This window comes from Pinus tabuliformis, chromosome 3_2, assembly GCF_031772625.1.
Source record: "Pinus tabuliformis cultivar Carrire ecotype Pingquan chromosome 3_2, CPIR1, whole genome shotgun sequence".
Taxonomy (NCBI): Eukaryota; Viridiplantae; Streptophyta; class Pinopsida; order Pinales; family Pinaceae; genus Pinus; species Pinus tabuliformis.
In genome coordinates this window covers 243,091,198-243,116,193 of record NC_142302.1, presented here as the reverse complement: position 1 = coordinate 243,116,193, position 24,996 = coordinate 243,091,198, and the positions used below count along the sequence as shown (strand labels likewise).

At 37.7% G+C, this 24,996-nt stretch overlaps 1 protein-coding gene across 2 annotated transcripts in view; it reads right to left on the bottom strand.

The window, feature by feature from the left end:
* The window catches only part of LOC149180593 (sterol 3-beta-glucosyltransferase UGT80A2-like), a 394,856-nt gene that overhangs the window by 89,992 nt on the left and 279,868 nt on the right, over nt 1-24,996 (bottom strand). For both annotated transcript variants that reach the window (XM_089416191.1, XM_089416190.1), the window contains exons 9-11: nt 20,890-20,947; nt 20,522-20,699; nt 20,102-20,232 (exon numbers count right to left, since the gene is read on the bottom strand). In XM_089416191.1, coding sequence (XP_089272317.1) covers nt 20,102-20,232; nt 20,522-20,699; nt 20,890-20,947 — 367 coding nt within the window. The remainder of the gene's footprint in view (nt 1-20,101; nt 20,233-20,521; nt 20,700-20,889; nt 20,948-24,996) is intronic.

The following is a 24,996-nucleotide window of genomic DNA, read 5'->3' as shown; positions in this document are numbered from 1 at the left end:
TACTAAAGTCAACCATTGTCATAGATGACGACATCGAACGAGTATGCGGTGGTGTATATTTATCTAGCTTTAACCCTTTTTCTTCCTTTTTTTAACTTGACCGTAAATTTTTTTTTATAAATACTTTATTTTATTTAAATAATAATGTATATATATAGATATATATTTTTAATAATATATTAATTATATATCAAATATATAATTACTATAACTATATAAAATATATAGTTATATATTGTTATACTATATACATTGCAATACGGTTTGTTCAAGACAAGACGTGAGTTTAGCGGCAGGGCAGAGCAGACAGTGGACTGGATTGTCGGGAAGTTGGGAATAGCGGCAGGGACAAACACGCATTGGTTGGCAAGGTTGTCAAGAAGAATGGCGGCGATGAGGGAGACAGATCTGAATCTATGTGAATTGGACAATGGAACTGGCGACAAACAACAGATAGGAGACAGGACACTGTGTACAAACGGTGGTCGATGGAAACGACAAACATCAAATACGGAAATGGAATGGCGGGGCAGTCTTGACTTCGAACGGTGGTAAGGAACGAGGGATGGCGGAGTGTGACTGCTGAGTGGTCGAGCACGCAGGGACAGAGAGCGAGTCGGTAGAGGTATGGTCAGTGGCGTAAAAAACGGCAACGGAATGCGGCAATGGTGATGCAGCAGAATTGATGAAATGGTAAGGACAACGAGCAGAGTGATTGCTACACAGCCGACTGAAAACAGAGGCGGAATGGGTGTAGCACGGGTTGTGAGACAAAATCAAGGGCAGTAAATCAATCAACAGGAGCAGTAAAATTGCAAGATGTAGCACTATCGGCCGAGGATGAACTGCTTTGATACCACCTGGAGCAGAGAAACACATTAACAGAAAATGATATGTATATATTATTAATGAATAAGATGATGTTGATACAATTGTGGGAGGCCCTTGACTTAAACATTGCCTTGGGTGCCTCTTGGTGAATGGATCATGCCCTTTGCTTTAATTCAACTAATAATTACAGGGATAATTATTTTTATATAACATTGAGCATTTCTTTGACAATATGTCGAAGCCTTTGGACCTAATTTGACCGTATGTTGAACCTAAAGATGGGACATACTGACAAAGAATGTCTTATAGACTGTGGGTAGTCCACAAAAAGAAGGCTTAGCTGGTTGAAGTACCACTTAGCTAGACTCAAAGGGAATGAGGTTGGGATTTTTATTAAACGAACCCCATAGATTATGCAAGCTTCCCACAATGATATATATGAAAATGATAAAAGGAGAGAAGAGGCAGCAACTACAAATGTTGCACTTGCCACTGGCAAAGTGACTAAATCCTCAAGAACCATAGGCATATATATGACTCAGTAGTGAGAGGGACTCCATAGATTCAGCTTCCATGAATGACCTCACCTTTCTTTGTTCCAAGAACTGGAGATGGGACACAACCTTCCTTCTTGTCAGAGTTAGTAAAAGGAGAAGCAAGAAGCAGATAAGATTGTAGGGAGGTGTATTTTCTAGATTCACATATCCTTGAGAATTACAACGAAAAATCCATTTTCCAGTTAATGTATGATGCTATTGCTATTGTCGACCCCGAGTATAAATGCCTTACCTACAAGGTGCTACAAGGGCCAATTCTTCAAGCAAAAAATAATGACATCAATACTTGATTGGAGGACCTAAAGAGGTCGTGGGGCACTAGTAGATGCACTATGATGTTTATTGATTTGATACAATGGAAGAGTATGACCTTTACTAATTTGAAATTTCTTGGTGTATTGTCCTAGACATACAATGTTTACTAAGTTCGTTGATGCATCAGCGCATATTTGTTGTGTGAAATGTTCGATGGGCTTATCCAAGAGATTGGTTTGCAACATGTTGTGCAAACAATAACTAATAATGCAACTAATTATGTGGCTGCTAGCAAGTTGCTAATGGGGGGTGTTGTAGCATCATCAACACCACCTTCTACGTAGATTGATATAGCTATGCTGTTAATTTTAGGCAACAATGGTATGTTCTATGCTTTAGAGCAATTTTACTTCAATTTCTTTATTAGCCTAGTATCAATATTCAGATTAGCAATCACATCAATATGATAATAAATGCAGATAGAACATAAACATAAACGGTAGAAGACAAGCCAAGACAAGGGGACACAAGATGTGGCACCAGCCAGGGACAAACCCCAATGTGGGGAAACCCTTGATCAATTCTATTATTTTCTTCAATACTTTAGCACAGAGAGATAGTACTATTTACAAATCTGATAATTTATAACAATAGCAAAAGAGCCCTAACCAAAAAAGTCAACGCTGGTCAATAGGGCAAATTTGACCGTCAACAAATTGGTCACTTTAGTCAACTTCGGCCTCCAAACAGCAAGATAAAACAGCCCTCAAAACAGCCAAATTCAGCCCAATCAAAGTCTGGTCAAACCAATGTTTTAAAACTCCGCCTCTGACTCAAAAACGGCCGAGGGTCGACTCTGACTCCGACTCCGACTCCAACTCCGTATCGACTCGATCGGTTGATTTCAGTGACTCGGTCGTTGTAAAAAATACATTAAATATTTTTTTTAATTAAAAAAACATAATTTTAAAGATTTCCATTCATGTTTCCAAACACAAAGCTTTAGAATATAGATAGAAGACAACATATGATCAAAGTAGGCTCATGAATATATCCATTACATCAAAATGGCACCCAGTGCATTGTCCAATACATACATGATGATGATATAGAGATCAAAACAAAAACACATAACCAAGGAGGCTAGAAGTGGCCTCTACAACAAAAGTAAACTGTGAAACACCACCAGTCACCACTGACCAATACTACTTGCTACTGCTAGAGGAGCCAACATCATCTGGCTCAACCTCTGAATCAAAGTCAGACAGGGAAACCCAAGGCTCCTCCTCATCATCATCTCCAACTGCAATTGTAGAAGTGGTAGCACTAGCATGTTGTGCAACAGTTGCACGCTGAGATAGACAAGATATGCTCTTCCATCGTGGTTGAGCAGAGGAAGCACCTGCAACTGGAGGACTTGGGGTTGGGCCTGGTACAAGTGGATCTGCATTCAGCTGAACATTTTGTTCAAGTGATGCCACCGTCTATAAATACAAATCAAGATCCTCATCAGAATCAAACTCTATTGGATGACTCTCCACGACCCAATCTGATGTTGGATCACTATCTTCCAACATAATGGAATCCGAATCAGGTCTTTTGTTTAGAAATTGGTTGCGTCTGAGCCGGAGGTTGTATTGGACATAGTCTAGATCATTTAATCGTTTTTTATCCAAACAGTTTCTCTTCTTCGTGTGAATCCTCCCAAATACAAACCAATTACGCTCACACATAGTAGTACTGCAGGTTTGACTCAAAATACGAATTGCAAACTTCTGCAATTGAGGACAATGGCTACCAAAAGCCTCCCGGGTCCCACCATTGTGCTGCAAAAAACATAGTAGTGTAATGAGTTAACTCAACAAATTATATCCAACTTTCAAATTATAAACAATTTAACAAAATAAGTATTAAGAATTTGAAAATTGAAATTTTTGTTTACCTGGCTCATCTGCTTCCTTTGCAATCTTTGCTAGGTTCTTCCCAAAGGTATCTATTGTTGATTTGGGGTAGCATCGGATGTGCTCTAGCAAGGAAAATTGGTGGAGAGGCTAAAGCACATGAGATCTCCAAGACCCGGAAATGGTTTGGGAAAATTCTGCCCAGTGAAGGAGATATTAAAATAATTAATATTTTTAATGGGTTCCTAAGTCTAAACTTAGGAAAATAAAAATATTAATGGGTATTAATATAAAATTGGGTTAGAAGGTTCTAAATGACATGGATCAAACCAAATCTAATATTAGTCGTTGATTAGAGATGTAATCTCGGACGTTGAAGACTCAACAGAAAAAGTATAAGAGGAGTCTTGAGGGTCAGTTGGAGACACACCAGAGTGATCAGTCAGTTCGATTTTCTAAAGCGGGGTTTGCTAAGAGAAGTCGAACCAATAATCAAAGTTGCAGTGAGGGGCAATGAGTACGAGGCATAAAGGCAGAGATAGTGTCAGAAGACCAGCACAGAGGCAAAGATAGTGTCGGAAGACCAACATAGAGGCAGAGAGGTCAACACAGAGCCAGAGGGAACCACGCAAAGGCCAGCAATGACTGCGCGGAGGCCATAAGGGCCTACATGACCCACGCAGAGGCTGCAGAAGTGACACAAAGGGCCAGAAAGGCTGCGAAGAGCCTCAGAGGGTTGATGCTGAGGGTTTTAGGTTGACGCAAAGGCCAAGAGGGCTGATGCAGTGCTTCAGATTGTGTTGGAGAGGGTTTCGTGGGGTAAACTTTCAAAATATCTACTTCTGAAGTTACTGCTAGATTATTTATCTCTGTCAGGTGATCTACTTTGGCACCCAGTGTACTCAAGAAAAGTTGCTTAATAATAAAACCCTCAGAACTGCTGCACCGGTTTTCCCAAGTTGGGTTTTTCTGGGGACAATTGTCCAAAAATAACGGTGTCCCTTGTGTGTTTGTCTATTTCTTTCAGTTGTTGATCTATAGATGATTGAGACTGTATTGTGTTTATTTCAATGTTTATATGGTTAAATAACTTGTTAGTAATTAAACGAGTAGGCGAAATAAACCAGAGAATACAGATAAAATTTCTAACGAGTAATACTTAGAAATTTCAACACCTGTGGCTTTGCTGAAGGTTGTGATCTGTCGATGTATCTCCAGCTGATCACACTCCAATGGGATCATGCGATCAATGCAGCCAATCAATCCATCTCTAACCTCCCCACTCAATGCTCCTGTCGCCTGACCTTTATAATGATACCGTGGGTTCAAAAAATAGCCAGCTGCATGTATAGGGCGATGGAGTTGATTGTTCCATCTTTCATCAATGATTGCCCAAATGGACCCATACTTAGCCACTTTATCCTTGTATGCCCTCTTTATTTGCTCCTTTGCTTGATCCATAGCCTCATAAATGAAGCCCATAGCCAATCTTTCCCCATCCACCAACCGCAACACCTTAACCAGTGGCTCAGCAACCTTCACAATCTCTGCTACCTTTCTCCAAAATATTTCTTCATTAACTTTCTTTTTCAATTCTTTGCCTTCCTGTTTGAGAGACCACTGGCTTTGATTCCATTCATCACTGGAAAATATCTTTTGCAAGTTTCTATGTTGTGAAAGCATAGATTGCAATGTCAAAAAATGAGTAGCAAATCTAGTGATGGCAGGCCTAATAATATCACTCCCCCCTGTGTGTCTCCTCATAAGGCTCAAAATCCATGAATGATTGTAGATAAGTTTTGTTATGCTTTTGGCATGATCTATAGTGTTTTTGACCCAATCTACTTTGCCAATATCCTCAAGGATGAGGTCTACGCAATGTGCAGCACATGCGGTCCAAAAGATGGTTGTGTTTTTCCTCTAACAATTTACCAACAAGAACATCGTTAGAGGCATTATCTGTGATGACTTAAACAACATTAGCCAACCCCACCTCCTCAACAACCTCATCCAATAGCTGAAACAACAATTGTCCATCTTTCACCCTATCAGATACATCCACTGATTTTAGAAACATGGTTCCCTGTGGGTAGAAGATAAGAAACTTTATGATGGTATGGTTCCTTTGATCAGTCCATCCATCTGACATGATGGTACATCTTGTTCTTGCCCATGAGTCTTTGAAATCTTTCAAATACTCATTAATGGAGGAAATTTCTTTCTGCAAACGATACCCCCTTATCTCATGCATAGTAGGGCCTTTGAAGCCTTTTCCAACAACAAATATGGCATCAAACATAGGCTCATAATATGGTGAACGGGAAGCATTGAAGGGGATATCAGCATCATACCACCATCTACATATGTAATCACAAGCAGTCTCCCTCAATTCTTTCTTCCAATGGTCATCTAAAGTGGGTTGCAAAGTTCTACTAGCTTCAGGAAGATGTGCATCTGATGGAGAGGGTGTGAAAGTGAAATAACTTTTGATATTCATATCACCCTTCTTTTTCATTTTACCCTTACCCTTTTCTTGAATAGACTCCAAAGAGGGAGGAACATATCGGAAGGGGTTGGATGCATCAGTACAAGGGATAGAAGAAGAACCCTCAAAATCAAAATGGGGGTTGGTAGCCATCATTTTTTGTATACTCCTCTTCCTCCCAATTTCAGCCTCTATTTCTTTTTGCCTAGCCTTTTCTTCTTTAAACTTCTCAAAGCTATTTAACAACTCCTTCCTAATCTCCCCAATTTGTGGTGATTCACATGGAGTAATTTGGCCTCTAATCCCTGCCAAGTGTTGTTTCAGCCTATTAATGCCCCCAGGACCATCCTTAATTTTTCTATGGAAAAATTTGCAATGCATTTGACTATCAACCATTTCAACATATGCCCAAGCAACATCTTTCACTCTAGGTGCCATTTTTTGACTTGGAAATGAAAGGAAAAAAATATGAAAATGAAAACAAAAAAAATAACATTGCTTCAATGTTCATTTCTTTCACAAAAAACACTCTTTTCAATTTCCAGATTTGCACAAAAAAATAAATAAGCAAAAACAAATTTTTAGAAGTGAAAAAAAAATACCTCTAGGCACAAACTGCCTCCTCAAAGTTGCTCCAACAAACCAACTCCTCAATGTTGCTCCAATGGCTGCCCAAGAAGCTCCTCACTCCTACTCCAATGCTTGCCCAAGACTCCTCACTGTTGCTCCAAAAACAAACTCCACAACTCTTCACAAACTCCTCACAAATTCTCACTCAAATGCAATGAGATGGTTGAGGAAATGAGAGGGGTTGGGTAGGTTTTATAGGGTTTGGGAGAGGGAAATGGACCCCAAAGAACCCAAAGGCACATTAGAATGGGCTTTGGGGTCCCCAAAAACCCAAGCTGAAAAAAAATACGCTTTACAGCCGCTTCCACCAAGCCATCAGAGTTGGCTTGGACTCGGCCGAGCCGGCTGGCTTGTTACCGAGCCAGGCGAGTCAGTTACCTGGTCGGCCAAACCAGTTGGCTGCCGAGTCGACCCGGTCATGCAATGACTCGATCTGACTCAATCATTTCGAAGTCGATTCAGCCAATTTTTAAAACAGTGGGTCAAACAATCCACATCTGGTCAGCCCTAGCTGCAGTCAATTGTGGTCAACAATCAACGTTTAGCCTCAATTTCTATGCCTAGAAATGTGGCCTACCCAAACAGAGATAGCCCTCACAAAAACATAGTCAAAGGAGGTCAACGCATGCTGGTCAACACTTGGTCAGGCTGTCCAGAAACTCGGTCTCCTGAAATTTCGGCCTCCTGAAATTTCGGACGTGTGAAGAGAGAGAGGCCCAAAGATCCATACCCAATCAATGAGGAGAGAGAGAGAAGTGTGAAGATGAGTGTGTCCAAATGAAGCTAAGTCACCTATTTATATGCAACGTTGAGGATGAATAGACATGATTGTTGGGCTTCTGAGCCTACATAAGATTGTTGGTCGACCTAGACATTTTGACCATAATTAAAATAAATTCATAACTTCATTTGTACATGTCAGAATCGGATGATCTTTAGATCAATCCTACACATCTCAAAGAGAAGAATCCAAGAAAAATATCAGTTGTCATAAATAAGATGACCCATGTGGAGTTTGGCCCTAGTTGCCAATTTTAACATATGCCCATTAGTCACCATCAAACAAATGACGCATGATTTTATACCAGTGTTGTTAAAATCACGATAAAATCGCGATTTTATCGGAAAATCGCGATTTTTTCCTCTGCCCGATCAAATCGCGATTTTTATACCAAAAAATCGCGGACTTTTTTTTATAGCGATTTTTTCCAAAAAATCGCGATTTTTACAGAAAAAATCGCAGAGGCACGGGGCAGCGGGCTTTTAATAGGCGAAAATCGATTTTTTTTATGTCATTTTGCTGTTTGCGCGCGGAGGAGGAGGAGAAGAGGTGAGGGAGAGGAGCTGGAGGAAATCAATAGGATTAGACTTTCATTTTATTGTATATGACATTATGACATGATGAGATACATTATCATATTTTTTGTTGATATTTTGAGGCTGAGTTGGGACTCAGGACTTACTATTCAGGACATGATTCAATGTTATGTGTGATTTTAGCGCTAGAAATGATATTAAACATCTTATATATTAGTTTTTTTATCATATTTATGTGTCAATGTATTTATTTTATGTTGTAGATGGTTTAGATATTAAAAAAATTGAAAAAAAATGAATATTTTTGTGCCAAACGCTTTTTTCCCACTTTTTTCCGCTTTTTTCCCGCTTTTAACGATTTTTTCCGCTTTTTTCCCGGCGCCGATTAAATCCCGATCGCGCTTTGTGCAACATTGTTTTATACTAATAAACAAGCCACAACATTTTCCCATGAAAGGGAGAGGAAATCGATACTAGATAGAGAGCAGCCAACTTTGTCATTGTTGATGACTCATGATGATGAGGCAGATTTATATGTTTATTTCTATGTTGCACGAAACTTCTTGGAACTCGGCATTTCGTGTTGAAACTTGTAACTAGGTTTAGTCTTCATAATTGTCAGTGGACTTATGTAATTATATATTTTATGAAAAAGCAAAAAGAGAGAAAAAGAAAAATTATTTATTATCTTTTCAAGCATGGGTTTAATGCTCAAATCAAATTATTATTTTAGATAAGCATGTTCTTCATGCTTCTAGGATTTATTGAGGCAAAAAATTCAAAGTCCTATTTGGACCTATTCTAAAGCTATGTTGCAGGAAACGCTAGTCCCAAGGGCATTTATGGGCTGAAACAAAGTTGAAACATGCAAACGCATTTGGTACGACCTAGAAATGTTTTTTAGGTCGTACTGGCACATTCCACGTGGGGAAAACGTGGTCCAGTACGGCTTCAAACGTGTTTCCAGGTCATGCGGTCGCGTTTCTACCTTTAAGTTGTGATTTTTCAACTTTTTTTTATTTTTTTGTTTTTATTATTTTATTGGGCAAATAAAATATCTTTTGGATGCTTCTGATGGCTCTCACAAGTTATAAAAAGACTCTCACCTCATTCCCTCATCACGTGAATTGAACAAGTCACTTCAATTGGAGACGGACGATTTTAGCAAGGAGAAAAGAGGAAGAGGGCAGTGGTTTCAGCTAGGGCATTTTCTACAGTGAGCAAAGGAGATTTCAACAACAAGAGAAAGAGATTTCACAAGTAAATTTGGCGTGCAGAGTTTTCGGCTACGACATTCTTGGTTTTTGGCTCGGCTACAGCCATATTTCTCGTCTTTTCTACCATTTTGAGGTAGCTCTAGCTACAATAAATTAATTTGGGTAAGAAGCGTTCATTTTCTCAGTATTTTCCCACTATTTCTTCTATTTTTCGAGGTTTTATGCTTCCAAATATATGAAAAAATATTTTTCTTTACAGATTTTTTTTTTTTTTTTTTTTTTGCAGCAATGGCTTCCAACCAAGGTGCAAGTTCAAGTCCCAAGTCCAACCCAAGGGTTGAATATTATCCTATTTGGAGGCATGTTCAGAAGCTTCAAAAATGTGGAGGTGGTGGCTCATGGGAATGGCGATGGAATCTTTGCAGTAATTCGTATAAGGGCTCCTACCCAAGAGTGAAAGCGCATCTTTTGCATGGAGGAGGACAGAGGATTGTAGGTTGCACAAAAACAAAAGACCCATTGGCGAGGAGGGCATATCAAAGAGAGCAAGATGAGGAGGATGGAAGTAAAATAAAGCATGAAGAGTTGAGTCAAGCTACTCCTCAAGCTCCACCAAACATTGAGCCAGGGATTGTAGTTGAAGCAAGGAAGAGGAGAGCCACTCAACAACAAGAACAACCACCATCCAAAAATACCATAGGGGTATCCGCTTCAGTTCAAGATAGTAGAATTGCTAAATTCGTGAATGTGCAAGTGAGAGAAGAAACCGATTCCAGAGTGGCTTGGTGCATCTAGGGATGTGGTATCCCATTCAATGTTGTTCGCTCTCCTTACCGACAAGATATTATAAGGAAAATAAACAAAGATTCTCAAGGGTACAAGGGGCCCAACTATGAGAAAGTTAGAACTCAGCTTCTCAAAAATGAGGAGCTTATCAAGGATATCTTATCACCAATTCGTTCTTCTTGGAGTAGCTCAAGGGTTACCATAGTGTCAGATGGATGAACAGATACAAGGCGCAGACCATTGATAAATATCATTGCCACCTCACCCAAAGGAGCAATGTTTTTAAAGGCAGAAGACAGCTCAGAAGAGGTAAAAGATGCACAATTCATTGTTGATGTTATTATAAAATCTATTGAACAAATAGGACCTAACAGGATGGTGCAAGTTATCACGAATAATGCACCAGTTTGCAAAGCTACAGGTTTAATTATTGAGGGGAGGTATGACCACATCTTTTGGACACCCTACATTGTTCATAATCGAAATCTAATCTTAGAGAAGATCGACAATAAAGTTTCATGGATAAAGGAAATAACAGGGGAAGCAAGGGAGATTGTTAAATTCATCACCAACCACCACCAATCTCAAGCAATATTTTGAGAGTACTCCAAATTGGAGTTGTTAAAAGTTGTTGAGACAAGATATGCCTCAAACTTCCTAATGTTGTGCCGCCTTGTTGAGGTTACGCAAGAATTAGTTTCTATGGTGGTGAGTTAAGTTTGGGCTAAGTGGAGACAAGCAGATTCAGAGTGGGGATGAGGACTTGTGGAGCAAGATACATTTCTTGCTAAAGTTCACAACCCCTGCATTTGAGCTTCTTCGGAATGCTAACACTGACCAACCTTTCTTAGGAGAGGTATATGATGACCTGGATTCCATGGTTAAGAAAACTATGGAAATCATTTCACAAGAGACTCCACATCTTTTGTTTGTTGATGATCATTTTGCTGATTTAGTCAAGAAAATCATTGTTGATAGGTGGAACAATTTCAACACTCCATTGCACTTTTTAGCACATGCCTTGCACCCCAAATTTTATGATGAGGAGTTTATTGCTCAAAGCAATGGGAAGAGGAAGGCACCCCATAAGGATAGAGAGGTGGCTAATGGGGTGAAAAAAGCCCTTATGAGAATATTTCCATCTCATCTACACAGGGAGGTGAAGGAAGAATTTTCTAGTTTTGTTGAAGGATTAGATGATTATCCAGATATATCAACTTTGGAGGAGAGAAGCACCATGAATCCAGTTAGGTGGTGGATTGTTCATGGTGCAAATGGTGTACATTTTCAAAACCTTTCCATTCATGTTCTTTCACAAGTGGCAAGCTCTTCATTAGCAGAAAGGAATTGGAGCACCTATGGTTTTATTCATTCTGTGAAGCGCAACAAGTTGGACTCACAGAAGGCAGAGGACCTTGTTTTGTGCACTCCAACCTTCGCCTTGCCCGTAGGGGTCCAGAATATACAAGCGGTCCTTCTGAAGAATGGGATGTGGATCCAAAAAGTCTTGATTTGGAGCTCTCCCTTGCTGCCTTGAATATTGAAGTCCAGGAACCTAGAAGTGGAATTGGCCAATCATCACCTTCAGCACCACCATCCATTGTTGAGCATGCTTTTGCTTCTATTTTTTATGAGAATTATGATGATGAGGATTAGTCTTTTGTCTTTATAGTACTTGCAGCCTCATAGTCTTTATTGTACTTGCAGCCTCATATATAAAATAAAGGTTGATTTTGAGATTTGGATATATAATAAAGGTTGATTTTGGATATTCCAATATTGCTATTTTCATTGTGTGATCATTCATGAGTAAATGTGATGTAAATTTAATCATAATGTTTAAAGTTTAAATGTAATAAATTAGAATGTATCATGTATGCTTTATGATTGCACATAACATTTCTTAAATGTCCTAACATATATATATATATATCAATCGTGTTTCCTCGTTTCCAAAATTTGGGGGGGTCACATTTCATACCCATGCCCGTTTTGGAAATTCATACCCATTTCCCCGTATCATGCAACTTAGATGTAAAGAATAAGAAAAAATAACTTTTCTAAATATAATTTGGGTCAAAACTAGCTCTAGATACGAAGTCAACCTGCCCCAAAGGAGATGTCTATTCGAACCCCTCTGGACAAGTATAAACAGAAGGATGTTGGAGCTCATTATATATCAATCGTGTTTCCTCGTTTCCAAAATTTGGGGGGTCACATTTCATACCCATGCTCGTTTTGGAAATTCATACCCATTTCCCCGTATCATGCAACTTAGATGTAAAGAATAAGAAAAAATAACTTTTCTAAATATAATTTGGGTCAAAACTACCTCTAGATATGAAGTCGACCTGCCCCAAAGGAGATGTCTATTCGAACCCCTCTGGACAAGTATAAACAGAAGGATGTTGGAGCTCATTTTGGACACACAATTCATTTTGATTTGATTTAAGATTTCACAGAAGGAAGGAATGTTGAAGTCTGAAGCTGAAGAAGAGTTTCTCTTGAAGTCAAATGTGTAGAAGTTTTGCCTTATCACATCTATTTTGAAAGATTTGTTGTTGGTCTCTTGTTGTTGATGAATTTGTTGTGCAGAAGGGGGGTTTGACTTGGCATCTAGAACGTTGGACTCTGTCTATGGTCATGGGTCTTGGAATTCTCACTTTGATATATTCTATAAGAAGAGAAAATTTTATGGGTTTTCCCCTTGGAGGGGTTTTGCCCTAGCTTGGAGCCTATATCTCGTGTTCTTTTTTTCTTGTGATCTTCATGTTTATGCTTTTGGTAATAATTTGATGAAAAGAACATAATAAAGATTAAATGGAAGCCAACAACATTCACATTGTAAATAACTTGTTAAGTAACGAAACAAGTAGGTAGGAATAAACCAATAATGTGCATGGAGAGTTTCTAACTGGTAGACTTAGAAACTTCAACAATTAAGGTATTTTTCATTGAAGGCCAATGGAGTCTAATTTAGAAGTAAAGGAAAAATTTCCTATAAAGATCTTTCAATTGCAGATTGTAGATTAATTTTATTAAAAGTGAACACTCAAGGGAAGAAGATTAATATCGTTATCAGCACAATTGACGAGAAAAATTACATCAATGTTAATTAGGCGAATAAACTATTAATTCCATATTCAAGCATAGGAGAAAGAAAAATTATTTTTGGCGAAAAAGAGTATGAAATTAATGATTTACAAGTAATAATTGACCACTATATTCTAATGTTCATAAAGGGGAATATATATAAAAGTACCAAGTTAAAGAAAAATATTAAGGTATTTTTCATTGAAGGTAAAGGAAAAAATTCCTATAAAGATCTTTCAATTGCAGATTGTAGCTTAATTTTATTAAAAGTAAATACTAAAGGGAAAGAGATTAATATCGTTATCAGCACAAGTGACGAGAAAAATTACATCAATGTTAATTTGGCGAATCAACTATTAATTCCAGAGTCAAGCATAGGAGAAAGAAAAAATATTTTTGGTGAAAAAGAGTATGAAATTAATGATTTACAAGTAATAATTGACCACTATGAATGCATCTCTCAATTATGTGTCGTAACTATGTTTAACCGAAAGATTGACATAACTTTTTGTCAACCTTTGTTAAAATAATTGGGTACATTCATGTTAAATATAGAAAAAAGTTTTTGATGTTTCCTTATAAGGAGATGATCCCCTTCCACGGCATGACACAGAAGTCAAAACCAATAATGCCTTCATCAGAAGAATTTAAGGATATTTCAAACCTTATGCTACAAGAGAATAAAAACACAATGATAAATAAGAAAAAGGAACTTGAAGAAGTCATATCTAACAAAAATGAAGAAAATTCATGCTTGAAGGATCATAATCAGAAACTACTTACGCAAGTCAAAAAGTGTAAAACTAAAAAGCACAAATTAGAACAAAAAATGAAAGTTCCGAGAAGAAACTCAACGAAAGTCTATCAAAGAAAGAAGAATATTTGCGCTTAAAAGACCTTAATCAAAGGTTATTAGAACAAATCAAAAGTTTAAAAGATGAGGAGGATACTAAGAATAAAGTCAACAATCCAGAAAGCGAAGAGATTTTACGTCTAAGGAATCATAACCAAAACCTTCTTATGCAAATAAAGAAGCTTAAAAGTGACAAGAAGTCACTAAATGACAAGTTAGAACAACTGAATTGAGGAAAAGCATTAAGTCTCCAGTCATAACAGTCCAAGTTGAAGATAAAGGAACAAATATTGATCCAATCAATATCACAACTCAAGAAGATGAGAAACTAGTAGAAGTTAAAACATATTCAAATGTTGCAGTTCAAACAATGGAAATTTCAAGTGATGATTCAGTAACCAACTCAACAAGAACAGTACCTGAATTAAATCAGGAAACTGCCACACACATGATAAGGGAAAGTCCAACTAGAAAAATTCCTTATCGACATCTTAATCATAAGAGTAGACTTCTCAATCAATCTACATACCAGTATCACTAAGAACATAAACAACAAACTTATGTTTCAAAGAACACTGAAGTTTATACAATTCACTCATGTGATAACAATTCATCACAAGCTTCCAATCACCGCAAGATTCCACAAAAGATTAACGTAGGATGGTCAAATCCCTTCTCATTTTGACAATTTTGTTTATCACTCAGAGGATCCTATCATCTTGTATCAACGAATATGACAACTCCAAGAATTCATAGAAGATACAAACAGATTACAAGACAAGACGCAAATGACACACCTTGTCAGCGATGAGCTTTGACGACAAAGCTTTTTGAAGAGGAAGGAAATGTTATCAATATAATTTATAGAAAAATAGTACAAATAATGTAAACAATAATAATAATAAATAATGATTAATTAACTAGTAAATACTTAATGAAAAGATATGTCCCTAAAGACATGACCATTGGTAAAGAGGTATTTGCCTAGGTATAGAAGCAGGCCCTCACCCTTATTTGTAATCATCTCATCAATTCTATATACATTATTTAGTACACATTACTTGTCCTACTATGTATGTTTACATCTTCTAAGTCTTTTGAAGATTATTCCATTGCATATACAAACTTTGTTCGCTACAGATTCATTGTGATTTGAAGCATGAACATTGGAAATAAATGCAAAGCTAACAAGATCACTTTGCTTGCTACCTTGTTAAGCCCAAAGTTTGATCAAACATCCATGGTTTGAAAGTCTGAATGTTTGTCCAAAATTCTTGGAATGCTTTTGTGTTTGCAAAATTCTATCAATGGTTTGAACAAGAAATCCCTAGGGTTTGTGAAACCCTAGGATTGCCAATGTTGAAAGAATGATGGAGATGAAATAGAATGCAAGGATGTGGATGGAGAACAATGAAGATAAGTGTTTAGGATGGATTCAAGAAGACTAAGAAATCAAGAGGGAGTTCTCATGATCTCGAAAGATATGTATCTTGTACTTCTTTTATTGTTTTAATCATTACTGACATTGGATTGTTTATGGTTTGTAAATCTTAGGGTTCAGAGAAGAAAATTTAAGGCTTATGGTCCAAAGTATGATCGCTTAAAAGAAGAAATGTCAGCTCCTAGTACATCTAACATCTTGATGATGACATGCAAAAAGACTAAAGATCAAGAGGGAGTTGTCATGATAAGTATCTTGTACTTGTTTCATTATTTTTTTTAAATTGTTACTAATAATGTGGACTCCTTGATGTACAGTCATCTATGAGGTCATCTCTTGATGATGATATAGACTCCTTGATGATGATGATAATGTGGACGTGTTGGTGATGTTGTAGACTCATTGATGATGACAATGATGTGGACTCATTGATGATGTTGATAATGTTAATGTGAACTCATTAGTAATGTTGATGACAATGATGTGAACTCATTGATGATATTGTAGACTCGTTGATGATGTAGACTCCTTGATGATGATCATGATGATGTGGACTCGTTGATGATGTTGATAATGTTGATGTGAACTTGTTGGTGATGTTGATGATGATGATGTGGATTCCTTGATGATAATGATATGTACAAGAATAACTCCTTGATGAGTTAAACAAGGTTGACTGGACCCAAGAAGATTAAAATCGAGAGGGAGTTGTCACATTCTCAAGAGATAGGTACTTTAAGGAATTTAGACTTCTGTGATCCATAACATTGTTTAGATAATCTTCGGCAAAATCACATAACCAATCTTTTGTCGACGCGTTTCGAACCAACCAGTGTGGTTCATCGTCAGGACAAGTACAAGATACTTGTCCTGACAATGAACCACACTGGTTGGTTCGAAACGCGTCGACAAAAGATTGGTTATGTGATTTTGCCAAAGATTATCTAAACAAAGATAGGTACTTTCTTGATTGTTTATATTGTTAAATTATGAGTCTCTTGTCTTTGTATATCTTGCTTGGTTGTATATGTTCTTCCATAACCTCCTAGTGACGATTGCAGGGACATAATGAAAATTGCCAAGGTGTGGCAATCGTTGGAAATGCATAGAAGAAAAATATGCCAAGAAGCCTCGTGATTGGATGAGCTTTGGACTCAGAGGGAGCAAACAAAATTAGCCTAATTGAAGCACGCTTCTGATTTATGTGACCTCTAAGATGACTAGAAGCTTAGAAGAACAATGTTGATTTGAATATGAGCCCGCGATTTTTTCCTGTTGTGATGATATGACAAAGACTGAGGTCCTCTTTGTCCAGTGTAAGAGGGAGGTGATCAAAGAACATTAAGATTGACAGTATGATACGAGCCTGGTGAAATCCCTGCTAAGGTTGTGAGTCCATGGACACTTGCTTGATGATAAAGTTGAAGAAGCTACGAGACTCTATTGTTGACTTGGTTGATTCTCTAATTGGCTCGTCGAACCACCTAGCGCGTGAAATTGTTGACTCTATCTAGACTGGATGTATTCTAAATGTTGTATTGGTCTGAATTACATAGATGACCCTGCAACATATAGCACGATTGAACTTGGAAATGTCATTGATTTGTAAAGTTGGTTGTTGATCTATTTGATCTTCTGCTTTTGTTAATGAGCAGGTCGTTGATATTTTCTTTTGTGAGAGGTCGTTTATTGTCTGTTGGATTCGACAATGGTTACAGATATTTGATTCTGTGAGATGCTCCGGATAAAGCTGAATGAGCAAGCTAGATATTGTTGTTTGCTAAAATGTTTGAAAAAGTACTAAGATCCACCATGGCTACATTTTTTCTATTGAATTGGTTGATGATGTTTATGTGAAGAAACTAGAATGTTTGAGAATCCCTTTGAGAAGAAGCACTGATTACATAGCATCATGATTCCTCCCGTAGGTTGTGAGTTGTCAGACGTTGTGGTCTGGGAGATACATTGATGATTCATCTCGTAGGCTATGTGTTGTGAGACCTTTTGGTCCAAGGGATGCATTGACTTGATGATTCCTCTCCTAGACTATGTGTTGTTAGACCTTGTGGTCTGAGAAATGCATTGACTTAACGATTCCTCCCTTAGGCTATGTGTTGTGAGACCTTGTGGTCAGGAAGATGCATTGAAATGAGTTGGATGCTATGTTTCCTTCCTTATGATGAGACTGATGATCTCTCCCTTAGGTTGTGGGCTATGAGACATATGATTGGTCAGGGATGCTATGAGAGATTTGTATTTGTGATCTCTTCCTTAGGATCTAGTTGTGAGACCTATGATTGGTGGGGAAGATTGATCTTGAGAGAAAGAATGAAACGTACCTCCCTGGCTAAGAGGGAGTGTTGGAAATATAGTAGCCATGGTCGGTATTTTCATCATGTGAAGAATTTGAAAATTTTGAATTTATACTTTGCCTCCAAAATATTTTAAAGTCGGTTTCATATTATTTTAGGTCAATTGGGCCTCCAAGAGGCACCCATTCAACACTCTCCTCAAGTCTATAAATAAGAGACATTTGCTCCTCATTTGGACACATTGAATTGGTCTTGTGCATCTCTAATCCAGCGAAATTGCAGGGAGGGCCGAAATTTCAGGAGCTTGGTTTTTGTCATGGCACTTGATCATGGTCTTGGTTTCTGGTTTAACTATTATCTTGATATTATTGCTTCTGATGTATTAATGAATCTGCAACTCTCTCTCTCTTGTAAGGAATAATTTCTGGGTTTTTCCCTCATGAGTTTTGCCTTCGCCTCAGGCCTAAATTCTGTCTCTTGTCTCATTGTCTCTTGTTTATTTCTACTACTCTTCCATCTTTATTGGTTGATACTTGATATTTTTCTTTTGTATAACTGCTTAATGATGTTCATTAAATGAAATGTGGAACTAACACTAACTGATCACTCGAAGTAGTTATTTGTTGAAGAAAAAAAAAATCTAGATATGCCCTAGAAAATCAACAACCTCCAACCCCACTATTGGCACTCAAACTCAGTACACGGAACAATGCACCTTTTTAGTTATACCAGCAAAGTTTGACAAAAGTCAGCCATTATTTTCTGATCTTTCAAGTTCAAGGGAAAAGCTTTTTAAGAGGGAAGGCACTTTGTGTACCTAACAACAACATTTTTATTGGGCAGTAGATTCTATTTGCATGAATCATTTGTATGTATGCCCATGGTTTTTGTAATAATTCTCCAGTCCTATGCCCTTACCTAATAAGGGTAATATCACTTTTATTAGAGGCTTAAGCTTTAAGTTAAGGGTTTGGGATCGTTTTACTATAAATAGGGGTTTCTCCCAGTGCACAAGTGTTGTCTAATGGCAAGCAGTGAGGTGCTAGTGCTACACTGAGACTCAGGTTCAAACCCACTAAGTGGGTTCAGATGAGGCCAGGTGCAAGCCCTTGCTAATTTTGATGGCATAGATACAGCCCTCATAACACAACAGCTTAGCCAAAGGTACAATTGTAAGTTTCTGTAAGCAGTATTTGTTGAGTTTTCATGATTTACTAGACTGATAATTGCTTCCAATGATTTCTCCATTAATTTATCTTGTGTCGTATTCATCATTAAGCAATTATACCTAGAAAATCTTCAACAGTAAAACAATAATGACAATAGGATCATGAAGAGACAACCAAACACGAGACACAAAATTTATCCTGGAAAAATCCCAGCAAACTTTTCTTAGAGAAACTTTCCAATGCTTGAAGAGATACATCTGATTTCCCAGTCAAAAACAATGTCTAACTGACCAGCCATCAAACGCAGGTCAAACCTGGTCAAACAAAGATAATTTTGGCTTCTTCCACAAATCAACTAGACCGAATATAGGTCTCCTGCACTCTCCACAGAAATTTGGCCTGCTGTCCAGAAAAAATCACAGAAGATTCCCATATGTGTGAAGTAAACAGAAGTCAAACTTGAGCTAGAATAGACTTGGACAGATTTCGGCCTTCATCTCTTCCTTCTTCTTCGCATGGATGAACAAAAGCAGATAAGTTTTTGAAGATCCGAATTGGTTTCTAGTGGAGGAGGTTCAATGACCTATTTATAGAGGTCTAATGTGCCCCAAGTGGTGTGTTACCTTGACTGACCCAACTCGATTTTGATGGAGCTGACTTGACCTTTTTGGGGGCAAAATAATTTCAAATTTAAATTACAAATCCCCTCTTATTTTGTGGGTTAATACCAGTGGAGAATACCGACAGTAGCTACAAAATTCAACAGAATTTCCTCAATTTCCTCAAAAACGCAAAACTCCCTACTCATTTGTACTCTTATCTTTTTATCAATGCATTCAACTGGTATATTCGTGTTCATTGAAGACATCTTCCTCTGTTGCTCACATTTGCATCTACAATCCACTCTTGGGTGTGCAGACACCCCACTGTTTTTCTTTCCTTTTACTCTCAGTTTTAAAGACTATTTATACTACATCTATAGTTGCAGTAGTAGTTTCATTTTGGACATAGGATCACCAAACAAATTTTGATTAACATCAAAATGTCAACTCTGAAAAAGCTATCAAATATTTCAATAAGAAATCATCATGCCTAGTAATTACTCTTTGTATTGCTACTCATAATTATTAGAAGTTGCGGTTTGCCTGTACATCAGAAAGTATGCTCTAGTTGTAATGTTACTTCACATTTTAATCAAGACATCTAAGCATATTTTGCATAAAATAGCCACAGTGAAGAATTTGACGAACTTACAAGACTTCCAAACCCCACATAAATAGGTGCTTTGCCAGCTTCAAGCCATTTTAAAAGAGACTCCGGTGGCCTGAAATCCTCGGCAAGATTCAGAAAACAGAATCCTACCACATCAACTTTAGGTCCCCAATCTGCAAGAGAACAATTGCATATCAACCAAAGGAAGCAAGCAGAAAATAGACCAAACAGAGAAATTGCATATGAATAGTCAACTGGCTAACATAAGATGATATACACACACACACACACAATTCTAGCAATGGTATAAATCCCAAAAGATTATTCTCATATCCAAATAATAAATAACAATACTGTCAAAGAACATTGCAGTCACTCCAGTTATGCATAGCGCACCTAATAAGTTCTAATAAATGAATCTCAATATAACGTATTATCAAATACATTTCAACGTATGAGTACCTTCTGGTTTGGGGACAAGTTGTGGACTCCAGATATATCCAGTAGGAAGGTCCGTAATAGATCCTTGGGTGCCACTTAGATATGTTACTGGACGCAGTTTCAGTTTCTTCTTCCGAAAATCATTGATTATACCTCGAATTCCTAACCAAATTAAAGAATCTACAACTTGATATGACAACTGTAAAACACAAATTGAAATTGTATTAGGCAAACTGTTAATGGGAAGATACAATTTGTGGATTACCAAGAAGAAGGAATAAATTTAGTCAGAAACTATTTATCATGATATGAAGAAACTAGAAACCATTTTATACTAATTTAGTTAGGATATTCAAAGCAGATATTGTCACCTGAGGATCTCAACTCACCCGATAGCCAGCTGGCTGCTTGACACGTGACAGTGGATGTGGGAATTTACTTGTTGGCCTATCCATAAGAATAAGATATATCAAAATGATTGATTAAAAATAACAGAACAATCAGCCATTGGTATTTCAGAATCCAAGTAAACCAAACAACTTCACATGCTAAAAAAGGGATGATAATTCAAGAGATTGTCATAAATTTTACAAGAAAATAGCACTGTGTAATTTTTCAAATATTTGCAGAGGCGAGCATTTTGTTAATTGTAAAAGATTGCCACGTGAAACATTAAAATACAAGAGAAAGAATTGGCAAGAAAAGATTTCTCAAAGAGCAGAAAGAAAGCAGTACTTGCTAAGGCTGTTAACTTTTAGTGTTACACCAAAAGTGGCATGTTTGGGGGTGTTTCATGAGATGTGGGGTGCATGGTGTACAGTTATCCCTTGGTTGATCCATGATAGGATTGCACAATTGAGGTGGCATACGTATCGGTTGCTAGACCTCACATGAATGCTTTGAGCATCGGAGATCTTCAATTAACTTGGTAGCAACATACATGCTGGCCACAAGGAAAGTTTGCTTGCTTAGAGAATATCCTACATTGGAGGAGGAGCATATAGCATTCTGGAGGAAGGCATGGGTTACTCAGATAGCGTACATGAAGGCTTTTACTTGAATTATGATTGCTTGGGTTGAGGGAGTGGACATATACGTAGGTGGACCAAGAGATAGCACAATTGACTTGGAGAGGCATTAGAAAATTTGAAGCCCTTGTAGAAGGAGCATTGGGCCTCAGATGAGGAGAGCTCTTGTTTTGGAGCCTTTCTTTTAGATCATCATCTCCTTGGAACTTGACATGTGTCACTTATATGAGGAGTAATTCATGTAGGGGACTTCTTGTTTACAATAGGTTGCTTGTAAGGGTTTAGGCACACTTTTGTATTGTTGGTCTCTTTTATCTCTCATACATATAGAGGAAGGAGAAAGTCCTTTCATTCTAATTATCATCATCTTGTGTTTAGAGATGTTAGGAGAAAGTGCGCTCTCTCTCTCTCTCTCTCTCGGACTCAGATTCTTATTTGTACTTTACATGAAGGCTTTTACTTGAATTATGATTGCTTGGGTTGAGGGAGTGGACATATACGTAGGTGGACCAAGAGATAGCACAATTGACTTGGAGAGGCATTAGAAAATTTGAAGCCCTTGTAGAAGGAGCATTGGACCTCGGATGAGGAGAGCTCTTGTTTTGGAGCCTTTCTTTTAGATCATCATCTCCTTGGAACTTGACATGTGTCACTTATATGAGGAGTAATTCATGTAGGGGCCTTCTTGTTTACAGTACATTCCTTGTAAGGGTTTAGGCACACTTTTGTATTGTTGGCCTATTTTATCTCTCATACATCTAGAGGACGGAGAAAGACCTTTCATTCTAATTATCATCATCTTGTGTTTAGAGATGTTAGGAGAAAGTGCACTCTCTCTCTCTCTCTCTCTCTCTCTCTCTCTCAGATTCTTATTTGTACTTTATCTCTCTTGTTTTGAGGCACTAAGGTTTCTTGAGCATTCCTCAAGTCTAAGGTTCGCGTGTCTACCCTATATACGCAAGAACATAGGGTTTAGTGATAGACCCTAGGGTTGTACTTGTTGGAGAAGAAGAGGAGAGAGCAAGTTTCTTGCTCAAAGCCAAGGAGGCTTGCTAGTGTTGATGTTAAATTGCAGAAAGATCATTGGTGGAGCTAGGGTTTTGGAGAGTTGGTAGGGTTATACAATATACCAACTTATCTTAAGCTCAGAGAATGGACATAACCTTCATCTCTTACGCACACACACATGAAGCTTCTAGTTGTCCAACATTGTCTTCTTGCAGATTTGATTTTTAGCAATCATTGTCTACATGGTCAGTGTTACCCACATTTTAGAGCAAAAATTTCGGTCAAGGTCTGAAGCTAATAAGAAGTATGAAGGTCATCATTAAGGAGTCCTATAACCAGCGAGAAGGAAGGAGCAGCAAAGTCTTTTAGCTTTGTTTTGGACTGTTTTTGGGTCAAATAACCTCCACACGTGTGAAGTAAAGGGACTGTTTCCAGTGCTGAAAAAGCCGAAGTTATTGAAGATCTCTAAGGCAACCAAATTTAGGTAGAAGTCAAGTCAAAGGGTAGCCAAGTTGAAGGAAGAAAGTCTCCTTCTAGAGCGAGGAAGATAAAGGGTCAAAGTTGGTCAAACAGTTGTGCTAGGGTTTCTGAAATAGAGACAAGGAATGCAATGCTAAACCAAGGACCGAAAATCTGAAGTATAGCCGAAGTACAAAAAAGACAAGCAGTCGGATAAGTGTTGACTTAGGCACGAAAGAGAAGCAGTGAAAGGGAACTTGTGTCTTAGTCTTGGAGTGGCAAATAGGTCAAGGGTTTTGGTCTTCGTATTCGTCAATTGGAATCTCTATAAGAAAAATAATTTGTTCGGGTTTTCCTCTCAAGTAGGAGAGGTTTTGGCTCTGGCTTATAGCCTATATTTTGTGTCTCTTGTCTCTTTATGGTTCATGCATTGGTAGTTGTTTAATGAAGAATAATACTATACTAACATAAGTAAATGAAGATCCTAATCTAAAAAGTAAAAAGTATTCACAAGCAGTTACTAATAGAAGAGAAATCAATTAACCTTATTCTGTAAGCACTACTAGAGAAGTCATCTCATTAACACACTCTACAAGATAATTTACAAGTAAGAAACTTGTTTCCAGACTCCCCCTTAATTAGGGACCTTTAGCAGCTTCTCAAGTGGAGATGATGGGACAACCAGCTACTTGAAGAACTTCTCCTCACAATGTCATGAACTTCTTTTTGTTATCTAGGATTTTTCATGTTTGGGACTTCTACATCGGGCACCAACCATCCATCACTTTCATTCATGAGTCAACCATGTCATCATTGGAAAGTGATCCATTAGTCGATATGGCCTTCCTTCATGCCATGTTTACTTAAGGATCTTCCATCCTACTACATGTGCATCGACGGTGGAAGACATCCATAGATCTTCCCTTGGCAGCCCTACATAAACCTATCTAGATATTTGTTCAAAAATAAAGCAATGAACATTAAAATCAACATTACCTTTTTGATGGTCTTTCATGATGACATCTATAAGTTCGCATCAACATCCTACACACATATCGACACATCTCCCAAAGATATGTATTGTCAAGGTCTCTTTCTTTTTCAGTCTTCATCAGAATCTTCATATCTTCCATGGAGATATCCTAGTCAAATATTCTTGGTCTTTCGGAGGTTGATTACATTTACCATAATTGCATATTCCATGATCTCTGCCTTCTTTTGTCACACATCTCATTCCCAGGAGCTTTCATTCAGAGTTCCTCAATTGTTATCAACCACCTCATACTTCATATGAGGATATATTATGTTGATTTCATCTAGTGAATGTGTGACCCATGCATTCCTGCATTCCTTTGAGAGAGGAGATCCTTTCTTTTGATCATGCTCTAAAGTAGCATTGATCCATGTTGCCTGCAACCATATGACATGACTTCCACAATATCAAATGTAAGCATACATACCTCATTTTTTCCTTTGGGTCATCCAAACTTCCTGCAGCAACTTCCTTGATTGAAAGAGCTTCAATCCCTTGAACTGCTTCACTTTTATGTCATCATACCATCATCCCATGAACTCCGCAAGATTGGAATTCTTGATGAAACACTTGGTTTTCCAAATGATCGGTGAACCTTTCAATGAAGATTGCATCAGAGAATCTTGAGGATCTAAAGTATCCCCATCATCAGATTTTCCTTTTCACAGATGTATGATGAACCTTGTACTAGATGACCTCGCCACTTGTGTTTTCAATGAGATTCCCATGAGTTATATCCTAATCGTCTTTCATGCTTTTCTATGATGATGTCCAAAGATCTTGCTTCCAATGCTTCTATGATGTCTTGATGCATCCTATTTAGCGAATCATGATAGCCATATCTTACAGAAGAAGACTTAGTGTGAAAATATTACGTTGCAGTGATTGATTTATTTCTCCTACTTATTTACAATAATAAGTTATTTACCAATGCTTCAGTAAATATCAAAATAAATTCAGTTGCAAAC